General features: G+C 38.4%; 1 protein-coding gene across 3 annotated transcripts in view; it reads left to right on the forward strand.

Annotated features, from left to right (window-relative positions):
- SUPT3H (SPT3 homolog, SAGA and STAGA complex component) overlaps nt 1-15,434 on the forward strand; it is a 421,288-nt gene extending 405,854 nt beyond the window's left edge. For all 3 annotated transcript variants that reach the window (XM_059938581.1, XM_059938582.1, XM_059938583.1), the window contains exon 12: nt 14,087-15,434. In XM_059938581.1, the coding sequence (XP_059794564.1) occupies nt 14,087-14,128 (42 nt within the window). In that variant the 3' untranslated portion in view covers nt 14,129-15,434. The remainder of the gene's footprint in view (nt 1-14,086) is intronic.
- The last annotated feature ends 1,933 nt before the right edge of the window (nt 15,435-17,367 follow it).

The raw sequence follows: 17,367 nt of genomic DNA on the forward strand, positions 1-17,367 counted from the left end.
ATCAATTAAGAATAAAAGTTTTTATTTTACCTTCACTTATTCCTTCTCCAATGTTCTTCCTTTTTTTATGCATATCCAGGTTTCTGAACTATATCTAAAGAACTTCCTTTAACATTTTCCTGCAAACAGGGCTACTAGCAAAAAAAAAACTTCCCTCAATTTTTGCTTGTCTGAGAAAATCTTTATTTCTCCTTCACCTTTAAAGGATTACATCACAGAGTACAGAATTCTGGGTTGGTGGATTTTTTCTCTCAACACTTTAAATATTTCAGTCCACTTTTTTCTTGCTTACATGGTTTCAGAGAAGTTAGGTGTGATTCTTCTCTTTGCTCCTTTATAGGTAAGGTGTTATTTTTCTCTGGCATCTTTTAACTTTTTTCATTTTTCTGTAGTTTGATATGCCTAGGTGTAGTTTGGTTTTTGTATTTATTCTGCTTGGTGTTCTTGGAGCTCCCTGGATCTGTGGTTTGGTGTCTGACATTAATTTGGGAAAATTCTCAGTCGTCGTTTTTTAAAATATTTCTTCTGTTCCTTTCTCTTTTTCTTCTGGTATTCCCATTATACATATGTTATACCATTTGTAGCTCTCTCACAGTTTTTGGATATTTTATTCCATCTTTTCTGGTTTTTTCACTCTTTGCTTTTCAGTTTTGGAGGTTCCTAGAGAACAGTTCTTGGATATTCTGTTCTTTTTTTCCAGTCTTTTTACTCTTTGCTCTTCAGTTTTGGAGGTTTCTAGTGCAGTATCCTCAAGCTCAGAGTTTATTTCCTCAGTCATATCCAGTCTACTAACAAACCCATCAGAGGCATTCTTTACTTCTGTTACAGTGGTTTTTTATCTCTAGCATTTCTTTTTGATTTTTTCTTAAAATTTCCATCTGTTTGCTTACATTGCCCATCTGTTCTTGCATGCTGTCTACTGTATCCATTAGAGCCTTTAGCATCCTAATCATAGTTGTTATAAATTCCCAGTCTGTTAATTCCAACATACCTGTCATAAATGGGTCTGGTTCTGATGCTTGCTGTGTCTTTTCAAACTGTTTTTTGCCTTATAATATACCTTGTAATTTTGTCTTAATACCCAGACCTGATATACTGGGTAAAAGGAACAACTATAAATAGGTCTTTATTAATATGGTGGTAAGATGTGGGAGGAGGGGGCGCATTCTATACAGCTATGATTAGGTCTTAGTCTTTTAGTGAGCCTGTGCCTCTGAACCGTGACCTTCACAAGTGCTTCTTAGTGTCCCACCCACCAACCTATTAGTCAAGGTGGCTCCAGTGGACTGAAGTTGGGTATTTGCCTTTTCCCAGGTCAGTTAGGCTCTTATAAAACCTCTGCAGGTTAAGCTCTGGTTAAATAGTTCCTCCTGTAGGTAGACCTTGTTAAGAAGAACAGTATGCTTTGGTGTATTTCAAAATGCCTTTGACCCCTCTCCCTGCCTGAAGCATGAGGAGAGTTTTCTGTGATACTCACTTTGAGAACCTGGTAGAGCTCCAGGAGGTAAAACTCAGAAGAGTGTGGTCCCCTTCCCCATCCCCCATGATTGAGTCCCCCCTGGAGTTTTATCTCCCGGGTTTGTCCACACTACACACCTAGCAGTTTGTCAGTTACAGTTCAGTTTTCTCTACCCCAGCACTGGTCCCCACAGAGGTTTTTGCTTATAGATTTGTGCTCCATTAAGTTGTGACTCTCTGTATTTGCCTGTCTGTCTCTCTGATTTTAAGGGCATTGGCTTTCCCTGTCACTTCACTTCTCCTTTGGATGTAAGAAAAATTGTTGATTTTTCTGTTTGTTCAACTTTTACTTGTTGTTAGGACAGAGTGGCACCTTCCAAGCCTCTTACGTGCTACCTCAGAAACGAGAAGTCCTCCAGTTATTCTAATTTAACATAAGGAGTTTATATCAGGCTCTAAAGTAATGATTCAAAAGAATTGGTTGAATGTTTATATAACATGAGCATTTCTTGCCTGAATTTTGATAAACCCTTCAGTGGTAGGTGGTGTGGGTTGGTGTCTTGGATTTAATATTTATTGTGACAAGCATAGCCTGTAGACTGGCATTTGGGAATAAGATAAGTCAGGCTCTCTCTCCTCTGGGTCTTACCTAGAACATTTTTCTGTCCTGCTACGCATTCCCCTCCCATCCCCAACTCAGGCCTCAGCTGAGTGTCTTTTCCTTCAAGAAGCCTCCTTGATCACCACCACCCACCTCTACTATCCTCTTATATGGTCCCATTACACTGTATTCTCACTTTGTAATTCCCATTACTTTTGTCATTTCTCATTCAATATGTCTCCCCCCACTAGACTGTTCAACATATGAAGGGTAGGAACCACTTCTGTGATCACTGCTGTGATCACCACTGCACCTCACAGCCTATATTATTAAATAAATGAATGAATGAATGAATGACAGTAGCTTCATACAGAAATATACCTTCTCAGATGGCTACCTCAGTGATTGATATTAACTACTGTGTCCTGATAGTTCTGTGTCATAATTTTATTATTCACTGTCTTCCAAAAATTCTTGAATATCTTAATTATAATTTATTTACTCTTCTAAATTGGTGTCTTGACCATGGGTAAACAGCTGTTGCTATTCGTGTTCTTATTCCTCATGTTGTATTTTTTGACGTGGCAAAGGCCATTGAGGCAGTATTTTCTTTTAATTTTTATTGTATCATTGTTGACAACTTTGAAAATAGGAAATACAATTGAGCAACATTGCCACCCAACCACGATTGTTAAAAAATTATTTTATACTACTCTAAACTTTTCAGTAACAGAATATTGGAACTTAAAATGTTTAGATGCCACAAAACAATTTAACAGTGTTGTTTTAGATGACTTGGATTTTTTTTTTCTGGCAAACAATGCAGTTGGCTCCACAGATACAGAGGTTTTTACTCCTGGCAGAAAACAGTAATGAGAAGCCCAGAAATGCTCCCACTGGGAGCTGTGAACTAACATCAGAGTAACCCTTTGCTTTGTTGCATTGCTTATGATCGAATTATTAAGGTCACTAATTTATTTTTCTTAACAATTGCTGCTGACGGTTATCTGGTGAAATGATAAGTGTGTGGTCTAAACCTAATTTTTCAGAGCTGAGAATACCCCAGCTCCTGCTGTCATGGTGAACACATGTTAGCATTTCTCGTTGTCCGGAGGAAACTAAGGTACTTGCAAGTCAAATGCATTCATTCATTCGATGATTGTTTATTGAGCACCTACTTATGTGCCGTGCATTGGGTTGCACCCTGGACATACAGAGATAAATAAAATAGCAACTTCCTGCCTTCTGGAGAGCTTTGGGTCAAACAAGAAAAATGAGAATTAACTGTTGTTATACTAAACTGCCCCCCCAAAAATGGAGATTTTGATTACTAACTCCTGCCAGTTTGGCACTGTTTATACATATATGTGTTTGCAGCTTGGAACAATTCGGACATCTGTGTGTTGTTTACAGTATAGGTAGCTGAAGAAAAGTTTAATATTATTGCCATTAAATTATTATTACCATAGATGTATTTAAGTGCATACAATATCATGGAAAGAATAGTTTAAACATAGAAATGGCACACTTTTAGTTAGACTCATGTAAAGTTGCTAAAAATGACATTCATAAAAAACTTTTCTCTAAAATGCAATGCTATTTGTATCAACCACATAATTATTTTTCTCAGCAACAACAAGAAATTAACACATCTCTCATATAATTTGATTGCGATGACTTGGGCAACTAGAAATGGTAATTTTTAATAATTAAATTTTAATTTAGAGATGTTTATATTCAGAATCCTGAAATAACTTATAAGAAGAATATGATATAGACTTAGAGAAAAACATGCATAAAATGACACGTTCCTCAAGATTTATAGGCTCCAGTTACTTGGAATAGAATGGGAGTTAATGCTATGTCTTTTTCCTATTCTGCCAGCCAGAGAAGACCTCTTATTTAGAGGGCAGGGCTCCCTCCACTGTCTTAAATCAAGGCTCTGCTGTCTGACAAACTGCCCTCCATGATTTTCACTGGATATTTATAACATGGGGAAGTACACAAAAAAGGAAAATGTTTAATGAAGAGCTTTGCATGTTACAATGCTATACATCATATGGTTCAATTTAGATTCTCTGAAATATCAGAGTTAGAATGAAATTATCAAAAAGGGGAAAGTCACATGGCATTGGTACAAACAAGCTGTGCCTATTTGTATTTATGTTTGCTAATGAATTTCAGCCATGATCCCCACTTTGATTTTAAGAGTCTCAGACCACCATTCGGTTTTATTCATTGTAATTAAATCTCTTGCCCACACGCAGACACAAGGGCAGCAAGAAAAGGGGGGCATATTTTATCTTTTCAAAAGCTATTACGTAGCTTTGATATGAAGCTCCAGAGGTCCAAAGATTTATAGTATTAAAGCAAAACAGTATGTCTCTCAGGGCACTGTCACCTCCTTCAGCAAATGGAGGAGCCGAGAGAGGGCTTGGACTCTGAATCCAGTGACCCCACGGAGGGCAGGGCTGAATTTGTGCTTAACAGGAGCAGTGGAATTTGAGGCAACTTGGTATAGTCTCTGATGTTGCTACTAGAAGAGAGGTAGAAAAAGGCCAGATAAAAGCACAACTGGTTTCACAGTAACTTGGGAGTGAGTTGGGGCAGAGAGGAGGGCTAATTCAGCTGTCTTGTGGAACAGCGTTTATACGTGAAATGCAGAGATGTACATACCTTCCCAACCCCAGCCAACCGAGTGTCCCAATAAATAGAACACTTAGGCTAACTTAATTAGTTAGGACTGGGGAAAGACTGTTGCTTTCGGTTACTCTCCAACCTCCCTCACCTTTTCCTTCCAGCAAAGCCAAGCCAGTAGCTGTAGAACCTCTGCCGTCTGTGCCCTCTCCATCCTTGAGTGGAAAAGAGCTTTTGGGAAACCACCAGGCCCTTGGTAACCAGGGCGGCTCCTGTAGCCCACAAATCATCCAAAGTGCAGAGAGTCTACCCTACACTTAGTTAATTGGGAGTTAACGGTAGTTTGGGACAGGGTGAATGTATGCTCCAAATCTTTTCCTTGTCCTTCTTCTACTGGATTTAACCCAAATTCGCCAACTCCAGACAGACCTAGGCAGGCCACATTACTTGCTTGGCCCTAAATCAGACACTGAGCACAGCCTTAGTAAGACTTCAGCATGAACAAATGGTACGTCTTTCCCTTGAAGGTTCTAAAGGTGCATACTTTTGCCACAGAACCTTTCAGCCAAGTTTATCTTAATTATTTTGCTATTTCATCCATTTATCAAAATTATAATTTGAGGCACTCAGGGATATTAGGTGATTCTCTAACGGAGAGCTAATCATATAGCAGAAGAGGCAGAAGTAGAACTAAAAGCTCATGATGGCTGCCTTGTTCTAACTACTCAGCTGTCCTGTTTTGGACGTCATGAAGTCCCTCCCTTCGCCCAGTCTCTTCACTTTTGTTCTGCTCCCAAGGGTACTTTATCTGGAAAAATGAATTCTTCCCCTACATCTGTTTTCCCCATTAAGGTCAGAGAAGCTGAACACACAGCTTTGGGCAGAATGAGAACCATCCTGGGTTCTCCCCACATGCCCATGGATGTGTCTCTCTTTCTCTCTGGGCAATGGTTTTTTCATCTGTTAAATTAGGAACTGGGCTAGAGGAGTTCACAAAGATACTTTCCAATTCCAAAATTTTACTGTTCCTTGATTTTAGATGTAAGCAAAAGATTTGTTCAACTTGGTTTAGTAGGCTTAATTTCCAAATCCCTTTGCCATTGTGGAATTAAACGTGGTGTGGCGGCCTGAAGGACCGTGCTGCCTGACAGCGGCATCCCAGCATCTGGGAAGGAGAAAAACAATGACTAGTGTACAGATGACCCGCAAGTACGAAGTGCGAGAGATAACAGGTAACCCGTCTGCTGTCTGCGTGGAAGGCATGGTCCAAAAACCTAATTTCTGTTTCTTCTGTATGAAATTAAATGCTAAGATTAGGATTTCCATTATGAAATACTGTTTACTGTAGAATCATGACCGACTCTGAGAGGGTTCCATTTATTGACCAAACCATTTTGGGGTCCTGTTAATGGTGTACTCACCTATTCCACCACCATTCTCAGCCCTCACCTGCATCCAGGTCACTGGGATTGCTTCTCAAACATTCCAAACTCGAGCTCCACTCAGACCAATTGACTTTAAAGAAGTGAAGCCAGAGTATCTGTTATTTTTGTAAAGCTCCCCAAGTTATTTGGATGCACAATGTTTTTTATTATATACTGTTCTTTAAATTAGTCTGGAAAATAAGCGCCAGTTGAGAGTGCCTCCAAACTGAAGATGATTTAGATTCAGGTCCCATCTTTGCACTCTGAGGGATTGTGCCAGACTAATCTAGTTAATTTTAATTTACTTTAAGTGATCTTTAGCAAGAATTGAGTTTATTAGGACTAGGAGAATATGTATATCTATAGTAATCTGGATGGAATAAATTAGGCCAGATTTCAGGGGTTTTTTTGTTTTCTTTTGTTTAATGTAAGACGCTGTGGTGTAATGAAAAGAATACCGGCCCTGGGTTTTGAATCCTAAATCTACTACTCATCACCCACTAGACATGTCACTTTAAAAAGGAGAATAACAAGACCTTTCTTTTTTTTGCTAGTTGTGGTAAGGCTAAATTAGATATGGACATGAAAGTATTGTACTTCATAAACCATTTTTTTTAAAGTGTAGTATTTTTTAATATTTGCCCCCCTGCTTTAAGAAATATACAATCTCATGCCCTTTTAAGTGTTATTTGAAATTAAATATTATGATTAAAAGTAAAAGAGAAAACAAAAAGGCTGCCTTGTCTTTTCTCTTTCCCACCCTTGAAAATGACCTCTCAATGCATTTTACTGGTGGTGGTTAAACCATTAGCATTAAGTTGGAAGCTTTAGTGACTGCAGGGACTGTGTTACTTATCCTTGTGTCCTTTGCACCTCCAAGCACAAGTGGTGGTGCAAGGAAGCACCACCAAGCACCAAGCTGGAACTCTAAATAAAGAGTTGCTAAAATCCAGTTCTGCAAATTTATAGGAATTCAGATAATAGAACCAAAATCTTTTGTCTTAGGCCTTTGAGGAATGAAGTATTTGTCAGTGAATTTGAGGCCTGCTGTAATGAAATTTTACCCCTTTTTTTCCGGCTTTATTGAGGGATAATTGAAATATATAAGGTTATACAATATATAAGGTTTGGTTTATTTAAAATCTTCCCTTTTTAAAAAAAAATTTATTGGCGTATAGTTGATTTACAATTTTGTGTTAGTTTCAGGTGTACAGCAAAGTGGTTCAGTTATACATATACATATATCCACTCTTTTTTTTTTTTAAGATTCTTTTCCCATATAGGCCATTACAGTGTAGTATTGAGTAGAGTTACCTGTGCTATACAGCACGTTCTTATTAGTTATCTATTTTAGTAGTAGTGTGTATATATGTGTGTATATGCCAGTCCCAGTCTCCCAATTTATCCCTCCCTCTGCTTATCCCCTGGTAACCATAAGTTTGTTTTCTACATCCATGACTCTATTACTGTTTTGTAAATAAGTTCATTTGTACCCTTTTTTTTTAGATTCCACATATAAGTGATATCATATGATATTTGTCTTTCTGTGTCTGACTTACTTCACTCAGTATACAATCGCTAGGTCCATCCATGTTGCTGCAAATGGCATTATTTTCTTCTTTTTTATGGCTGAGCAATCTTCCATTGTATATATGTACCACATCTTCTTTATCCATTCCTCTGTTGATGGACATTTAGGCTGCTTCCATGTCCTGGCTATTGTAAATAGTGCTGCAATGAACACTGGGGTGTATGTATCTTTTTGAATTATGGTTTTCTCCAGGTGTATGCCCAGGAGCAGGATTGCTGGGTCATATGGTAGTTCTATTTTTAGTTTTTTAAGGAGCCTCCATACTGTTCTCCATAGTGGCTGTACCAATTTACATTCCCACCAACAGTGTAGGAGGGTTCCCTTTTCTCCACACCCTCTCCCGCATTTATTGTTTATAGATTTTTTTTGGTGATGGTCATTCTGACCAGTGTGAGATGATACCACATTGTAGTTTTATTTTGCATTTCTCTAATAATTATTGATGTTGAGCATCTTTTCATGTGCTTTTTGGCTATGTGCATGTCTTCTTTGGAGAAATGTCTATTTAGATCTTCCGCCCATTTTTTGATTGGGTTGTTTGGGTTTTTTTTTATATTGAGCTGCATGAGCTGTTTTGTATATTATGGAGATTAATCCCTTGTCAGTTGCTTCGTTTGCAAATATTTTCTCCCATACTGAGGGTTGTCTTTTTGTTTTGTTCATGGTTTCCTTTGCTGTGCAAAAGCTTTTAAGTTTAATTAGGTCCCATTTGTTTATTTTTGTTTTTATTTTCATTACTCTAAGAGGTGGATCAAAAAAGATCTTGCTGCGATTTATGTCAAAGAGTGTTCTGCCTATGTTTTCCTCTAAGAGTTTTATAGTGTCCAGCCTTACAATTAGATCTTTAATCCGTTTTGAATTTATTTTTGTGTATGGTGTTAGGGAGTGTTCTAATTTCATTCTTTTACATGTAGCTGTCCAGTTTTCCCAGCACCACTTATTGAAGAGACTGTCTTTTCACCATTGTATATTCTTGCCTCCTTTGTCATAGGTTAGGTGACCATAGGTGTGTAAAATCTTCGTTTTTTCTTAATGTAGGCATTTATCACTATAAACTTGCCTCCTAGAACTGCTTTTGCTGCATCCTTTTGTTTCATCTTGAAGAACTCCCGTTAGCATTTCTTCTAAGGCAGGTCTAGTGGTGATAAATTCCCTCAGTTTCTGTTTGTCTGGAAAAGTCTTTATCTCTACCCGGGAACTACTTTCCTGGGTAAAGTGTTCTTGATTGGCAGGTTTTTTTTCTTTGAGCACTTTGAATATATCATCCCTTTCTCTCCTGGCCTGCAAGGTTTCTTCTGAGAAATCTGCTGATAACCTTATCTGGGTTTGTTTGTATGTGATGACTCCTTTTAAACTCTTGCTGCTTTCAAAATTCTCTCTTTGTCAGTGATTTTTAAGAGTTTGACTATAATATGTCTCAGTGAACAGCTCTTTGGGCTAAATCTATATGGGAATTCCTGAGCTTCATGTTTCTGGATGGTCATATCTCTCCCCAGATATCAGAACTTATTTCTTTACGTGAGTTTTCTGACCCTTTCTCGCTCTTCTCCTTCTAGGACTCCCATAAATCAAATACAGTCATCCCTCAGTATCTGTGGGGGATTAGTTCCAGGACCCGCCATGGATACCAAAATTTGCAGATGTTCAAGTCTCTTATATAAAATGACATAGTTTTTGCATGTGACCTCTGTAAATCCTCCCATATATAATTTAAATCATCTCTAGTTTACTTATAATAACTAATTCAATGTAAATGCTATGTAAATAGTTGTAAATACAATGTAAATGCTATGTAAATAGTTGCCAGCTCACAGCAAATTCAAGTTTTGCTTTTTGGAACTTTCTGGAATTTTTTTTCCAGATATTTTTGGTTGGTTGAATCTGCAGATGTGGAATCCATAGATACAGAGGGCTGACTGCATTATTTCACTTAATGGTGTCCCCTAATTTACGCAGACTTTTTTCACCCTTTTTTCATTCTTATTGCTTTTCTCCTCTTAATGGATAATATCAAGAAATCTATCTTCAAGTTTGCACATTCTTTCTTCTGCTTGATTCTGTTTTTGAAGCTCTCTCTTGCATTTTAGTTCCAAAATTTTTGTTTAGTTCTTTTTTATGATTTCTATCTCTTTGTTGAATTTCTCATGTTGTTCATGCATTGTTTTCTTGAGTTCATTGAGTTGTCTATCAGTTCTCTTAATCTCACTGTGCTTTCTTAAAATAATTATTTTGAATTCTTTTTCAGGTAACTCACAGATATCCATTTCTTTATGGTCAGTTACTGGAAAATTATTGAGTTCCTTTGGTGGTGATATGTTTCCTTGCTTTTCCACGTTTCTAGTAGCTTTGCGTCGATGTTTGCACATTTGAGGGAGCAGTCAACTCTTCCAGCCTTTTCAGACTGACTCTGGAGGGGAAAGACTTTCACCTGAAGGTGTCTGTGAGGGCTCTGGCGGGATGGGGTTCAGCAGCTCTGATTCTGGGGAAAGCACAGTGGCATAATCTCTGTGCAGCTCCATCAGCTGAGGTCAACTTGGGCAAAGACTGCAGGGGCCCAGACTGCAGAGGTCCTGCAAGTGGCAGTGATATCTAGGGCTGTTGGGGTCCTCGATGGCAGAGGCTGCTGCTGGGGTCTTTCTTTTTTGCCTGTGAAAGGAAGTTCTAGCCAAGGGGATCCATTTTGGTACAAGGTTTAGTGAGCTGGCACTCAAGTGGCAGTGGAGCCGGTGTTCTAGGATCAGGCACATGTGGAACTACCTTGGTCCTGGGGCACAGGTGCACTTGCAGTGATGGCAGTGCCAGTGTCTGAGGTGCAGGCATGTGTATATCTTCCAAGGACCCAGGGTCTGAGTCCCTGGGGCTCACCACAGTGATTTGGGCCCCAGGGTGGGGAGATACAGCAGTGGCACCAGCTGTGGGGTGACAGGGTACAGTAGTGGCTTGGGCTTAGGGTGCAGCAACAGCACATCCTGGGGATGGTGGGTCAGAGTCGTAACTCTGGCCCCATGGGACAGGGTGCGGAGCAGCAACAGCTCCGCCTCAGTGATGCCAAAACTGACCAGGAAATGTAGTAGTAAGAATAAAACACAGGTCTGAACTGAGGGGCGTGGTTTTATCTATAATTAAAGCCTTACTAATTAGGCTAATGGCATAAATAACACACACATACAATCACATTCAAACTGCAGGATATGTTTTAGAGCATATTTATCTTCTTTTGCTTAAGATAAATATTAACCTTTTGCTTTTTAATATTAATTGGCATTCCTTAAAATGTGTAATTTATGATGAACCATAAAAAAGCAGAAGTAAACCAGTTTGGGATTTAAATGTTTTCTCTAGCTTGTTCGTTGTCCATACGATTTTTTTTAAGCCATATTTTTAAAGTACACCCTTAATTAGTTCATTTCCCCACCAGTGCCCAGTGCAGCAAGTAGAATCTATGTCTGTTTATCCAGGTAGATTGAGATTCCAGTAAAAGGTCATAATTTGGAGCCGAATGAATAAAAGAATGTCAAAAATGGGGAGCTAGCTTGATACTCAATTTAAAAAAAAAAGCCTAAGAACTACAATTGGTCCTTTAAAATATATATATATCATCTTTGCTGGTGACTTTGGGAGATGCTAAAATATCTGAGCTGTTCAGTGTGTTTACACAGGAGCCAACAGTAGTTAAGAACAGAGCTCTATTAAGTAAGAAGTAAAGCTTAAGTGGTATATAGCAGTAAGAGCTGGTTTGCGGGGGGCGAGGTCTGTGTTATTGATTAATTTATACTTTTCAGTAGTTGGGGAGGTCCTGGCTTTTTCTGGTCAAGGTCTGGGTTTTACTAACTAAGGATGTCTGTGAATCGTTCATAGGATCTGACAGTAGAGAGTGAGTGGGATACAGAGTGTTTCATGAGAATGTGGCCTCTGGAAGGCCCTCACACCAAGCAATGTTTAAATTTAGTTTCAGCATTCCCAACACAAATAGAGAGAAATTCACAGTTGACACAAAGATGAGTTGTCTTCATCCATCTTCCTTTCAAGTTGCTCACTCTGGAATGGATGCCAAATTTGGGACATTCCCATAATTACCCTACACAGACAGACAACATACATCCTTTATACATCAAAAGGAAAAAGCAGTGACTCAGGGTGGAGGACCCTAGGGGATTGGTTTGCTGAAATTGCTCTTCACTAATTACACATGCTCGTTTGTTTCTTCTTTATTTTAGAATTAGAACAGGAAGAACTTATTCCAGAAATCTGGGTCAGCTCTAAACTTTCGTTTTCTCATTAAACTTGGCTACTTGAGTGTCTATGTTATTAAATAAGCCTGTCATCTTTTACTTGTTTGCAAACAATAATAATCAATTATCTGTGAAGGTGACTTGATTTTTGAAAAGTGACCTTCTCAGTACTGGAGCGAACCATTTCATATCGCCCACCCTGGAAAGATTTAATGTGGTAATTTCTCAGGTGAGCTCAGCCAAGACTTAGTCTTCTCCCGAGCCAAGACTGCTTTTTCAAGGAAGGCTCACCTCAACCGTTTACCTTTAAGAGGAACCCAGCTTTATTCCCAGGTCCATTTATCTCCATGTAAACCATCCCTGTGCTTTCAATATTATGTTATGTTAAAGGTTGTCACTGTGGTTGTAAACTGTAAAATATCAAGGTTAAGAAGCTGAAAGTATTACTTTGGCGTGAGCCTCTCGAAGGCGGCTGTGGCGGAAGGGGCTGTTTCAAGGCCTGAGGCTCCCCTGCCTGTAGTTGTGGGAAGACACCTTATCCGTTCCTGCAGTTTATCTGTGGCTCTCCAAGGAGCTCACTTAACCACTGTTCTCTGGTGCACAATCTTAGGAGCTAGAGCTGGAATTTTCTAGTCTTTGTTAGAATGTTTGCTTCAATCTGAAAGTGCCCTGTGGCACAAAAAGTCCAATGGTAGGATGGAGCTCCCAGAGATCCCTGACAAAGGAAACTTAGAATCTGCCACTGTTTTCTTATCCTTGATATGCTGATCTGGAGTGAACTGTGTAACAGCATAACCCACCGATGAAATTTCAGCCAGGGCGCCAAAGCCTGACAACCATAGTAAATCCTGTGTAAGCAGGAGATTTGGAGGGAAGGTTTTGAAGTTAATTGAATTTTATGATTAACAGAAAGTTATCTGGAAAACCATTTTTGTTTCACCTCATATTGGTAGAAGTCTTTCTAAAAACCTTTGGTCCACTTTCCTTTTTTTTTTTTTTTTTTGTATAATTAAAAATAATCATGTTTTTAGAATTAAACTCTCAGCACCTTCATAACATTATCTTAACCATAAAAGCTTATTCTGTATTTCCTATAATATGGCTACTGAAGGTAAATTTATTGGACCGAAAGTTTACAGACTCCAGAACAGCCCAGAGTTACTAGCTTAAAGGAAAAAAAAAAATCCCTGATATGAGATTTTGTCATTTTTTCCATTTTTCTGAAAACAGATTATAGAAAAACTCCATTTAATTGAGGGTTATGAATTCTCTGAACGTTGCTGTTCCTAGTTTAAATAATGAAAACTATGGTGGTGAAAAGGGGTATTTTATTCCTAAATCCCGGATTTTAATTCTGCTTCACTATGGGTCTCATTGTGAGAATCAGGACGAGTCACAGAGGCCCTGTATGGCCCAACTCTTCCAACTCTGAAATGCAGAATATATCTCTTGGGGTGAGAAATCACGCCATTTTACTTTCTTTACTGGAATATATTGCATTATTGCAATTAGTATCTATTTTCCCATTTTTCTTTTATGGGAGTATTTTTATCCCATCATGAATATCCATTTATACATCTATATGTACATGAATGTATGTAAAATTATGTAGGATTCAAGTTTTCTGTAATGTCTATAATGTACAGAACTCCTTAGAGATCACCATATTTGTGGTGGGGGCGGGGGGCTCTGTTAGTATCTGTTCCCATAGCTTTTTGCTGAGACTGTAAATTAGGCCTGGGAAGGATATAATGAGTCAGTAATTTACAGACTATTAAGAGACTTAGTTAGAAGTGATTCTTGGGCATGTCCAATAGAGAGCACATGTTTATAAAGGACAAACAGATTCAACACAACACGTCTTTGGCCTAACCAAGCCCAATCAATTAACAGAACGGGATGTCTTATTTTAGGTATCTCCCACTCCCCCAAAATAGAATCACTAACCACTTGTTAACCACACTGACTTTTTAACAGAGTGGCTGCTAAAGCTTTGCCACCAGAAACGTTCAGATTAAGCACCCGATTAGATTGTAGCCAGCAGAGTCTACAAAACAGGAAGAAAGTTCTGTTTGCTCTTTTGCTTCCTTTCCTGGTTTGACTTGATGTGATAATTCACTGCAGATTTCTTTTGCTTTGACAGAGTGCCTACCGCAGGAATGGGATGGCTTTTCTGGCCTGCTGATGTGACTGTGAGTGCGACAACAGGAAAGGCAATGTTATATTAAGGTGATTTCTGTTCCCCTCCTTGGGCAAAATAAAATACAAGTTTACCTTCTCCGCATCCTTGGGAATGGGTTGGTTTGTTGTGACTATCAACTGGCTGACTCCAGCCCTTTTCCAGCCCGCTCAACACTTAGTCTTGTTTACTGGATGGGCCATTTAGCCAATGAATGGCAGGATGTTTGGGATGGTGTGTAGGTGGACAAGAATGCACATCACACAATTTTGAAATTTTAATTTGGACTAGATTTACTGCTCTCAACTCACATAACTTAAAAGCAGTGACTTTTTTTTTCTCAGTGTTTAGTCTGTGTTTTATTTGATGCATTTTGTAATCCAGGTTTCGGACAAAGGAAACAAAAGAACAGTCAGTCTTCCCCTTGCACTGTCCCACCAACTCTACCTTCTGACATTTGATGTCTAGATCTACATGTATTTTACAGACAAATGTCCATCTTATAAACTCACACTAATCAAAGACCTAATTGGCCTGATGAACTGTCTGTTCCCATCTTCTCTCCCCTTCACCCCACGTGTAGTATATGTGTCATTTTCATGGCTTCTTCCCAACTTTCTGAGTATCTGCCTATCGTGTGTTTTTCCCCTCGTAGACCCTCTTCGCCATCTTCATTTTTCTCCTTCCCCTGTCCCTCCGATCCCCAGGCCCAGCCCTCACACACACGCTGTACCCATTTAGAAGCAAAGCGGTTAGAATCAATGGATGGGGAGCCAAGTGATCTGCTTTCTCCCTCCAAAGCACTAACACCTAGACTGCAATGTGGGCTGGGCAGTTTCTTGCTGGTAGCAGCTGAGTTATCCTTCTGGCATCTATATACTTTCTCCAGTAAACGAGGAACTGTAATGAAGCAAACCAAAATATAGCAGTTATATACAGTTCTTGATTGAACTCAAATTGCAAAGAAGGAAGTTGTTTCTTTAATTCTTTATGAGTTTTGTATAATTTTACTTTTATCGTGGTTTCTACACACACTGAGATAACCTTTGTAAAGAATTAATAAAAACAGAAATGAGAAGCATGAAAGATTTTCCTCCTGTGACCAAATCATAGTGAGGCTCGGTTAATGTGATTGTGCCATATTATTCACATTTGTTAACTATCACTTACCTGTTCTATGTTAGTCCTTCTGGAAAAAATCTTCATGTCAAGAACAAAAAAATGCAGATATATAATATCAAAAAATTGCCAAAGGGTTTTGATGTTCCATCTGTGCTTGGTGAAATGTATGATTAAACTTTTCTTTTTATCATCATTCTTATTTTTCTTGGCGTCCCTAATCATGGAAAATTATAAGCTTGCAGTAAACATCCTAACTTTTAAAACGACAGCATTTATTGTATTTGGTTTCTATGCCAGGCTTATAGATGTATAAAATTTTCAGGAGCCGATTTTTCACATCAAAATTCCTCCTCTCCCACATTATACATTTTAAAGTATGCACAAGGCAGAAAATATAGGGTTTAGATTTTTTTTCCCTTCATTTTATTCTACCTGATCTCCTTATAGTCCCAGAGAAGGAAGACTCAACGTACATTTCTCTCAGAAATATGACAGGTCTGTGTTTTTGTTGGTCTGGCGTATGTTTGTCTATCTTGAACAGTCTGACAGGTAATTATTTATAAAATCTGGTTTTGCCCAGTAAGTCCATATAATAACCTTTCACTTTTCATCATAAGCCAGTGAGCTGAATTTAGAATAAAACAAGGTCATTTATGTCTGTCCCGAACCAGCCTAGATGTCCCCGTAATGGCTCAATATTAATATTTGTAATTCTATTTTTTTCTTTTCTACACTTAGATTCTTTTTCTGACTCTTTCCACAATACTAAATTTGAAGTGAAATAAAATTTCCTTAAGCAGTGAGTATAGGGGGGGAAAAAAACTTATAAAGGGAAAGTTTCAGAAAATGTGACTTAAATAAATTTCTTTAAAGATTGAATTGTTATGTAGAATCATAAACTGTCAGAGTGGAAGATGGTCTTAAAGATCATTGAAAACAACCACTCATTTTACAGATGGAAAATGATGGCCTGGAGAGGGAAACTGACTTTACCAACGTCACTCAGCAATGCCATGACAGACCAGAGACCAGAACATGGTCCCTAATTATCAGTCTATCTAGTCTTATACTCCACCATACTGGGTTTGCATTAGATATTACCAAGACACTTCAGGGTTTTATGGCATGTTTATCTTAGACAATAACCTAGATTTATTTTTTAAATGATTCTAATTATGGACACATCCTAAAGCATAAGCGTTATATTAAAATCTTCTTCAGAGGGACTGTGATATTAATTAAATAATGTGTTATATGCCAGTTATACATCAATTTTAAACAAGAGGTCTGTAAGCAGGGGAGAGGGGAATTAACATACTTTGAGCACCTACTTTGTGTCAGGAACCTTACCTTTGGTAGTTCACTGATCTTCCCAATGACTTCGTGATGTTGATGCTAGAATAATGAAAATAAAAACAAAAATAAACAAATGGGACCTAATTAAACTTAAAAGCTTTTGCACAGCAAAGGAAACCATAAACAAAACGGAAATGCAACCCACAGAATGGGAGAAAATGTTTGCAAACGAAGCAACCGACAAGGAATTAATCTCCAAAATATACAAACAGCTCATGCAGCTCAATATTAAAAAAAACCCCAAATAACCTAATCAAAAAATGGACAGAAGATCTAAATAGACATTTCTCCAAAGAAGACATACAGATGATGGCCAAAAAGCACGTGAAAAGATGCTCAACATCAATAATTATTAGAGAAATGCAAATCAAAACTACAATCACCTCACACCGGTCAGAATGGCCATCATCAAAAAGTCTATGAACAATAAATGCTAGAGGGGGTATGGAGAAAAGGGAACCCTCCTACACTATTGGTGGGAATGTAAATTGGTACAACCACTCTGGAGAACAGTATGGAGGTTCCTTAAAAAACTAAAAGTAGGGACCTCCCTGGAGGTCCAGTGGTTAAGACCCCGCACTGCCAATGCAGGGGGCACAGTTTTGATCCTTGATCGGGGAGCTAAGATCCCACAAGCTGCACAGCGCAGCCAAAAATTGAAAAAAAATCAAAAAATTTTTAAAAATTAAAAATAGAGCTATCATATGATCCAGCAATCCCACTCCAGGGCATATATCTGGAGAAAACCATACTTCGAAAAGATACAT

The sequence above is a fragment of the Balaenoptera ricei genome, chromosome 11 (assembly GCF_028023285.1).
Source record: "Balaenoptera ricei isolate mBalRic1 chromosome 11, mBalRic1.hap2, whole genome shotgun sequence".
Lineage (NCBI taxonomy): Eukaryota > Metazoa > Chordata > Mammalia > Artiodactyla > Balaenopteridae > Balaenoptera > Balaenoptera ricei.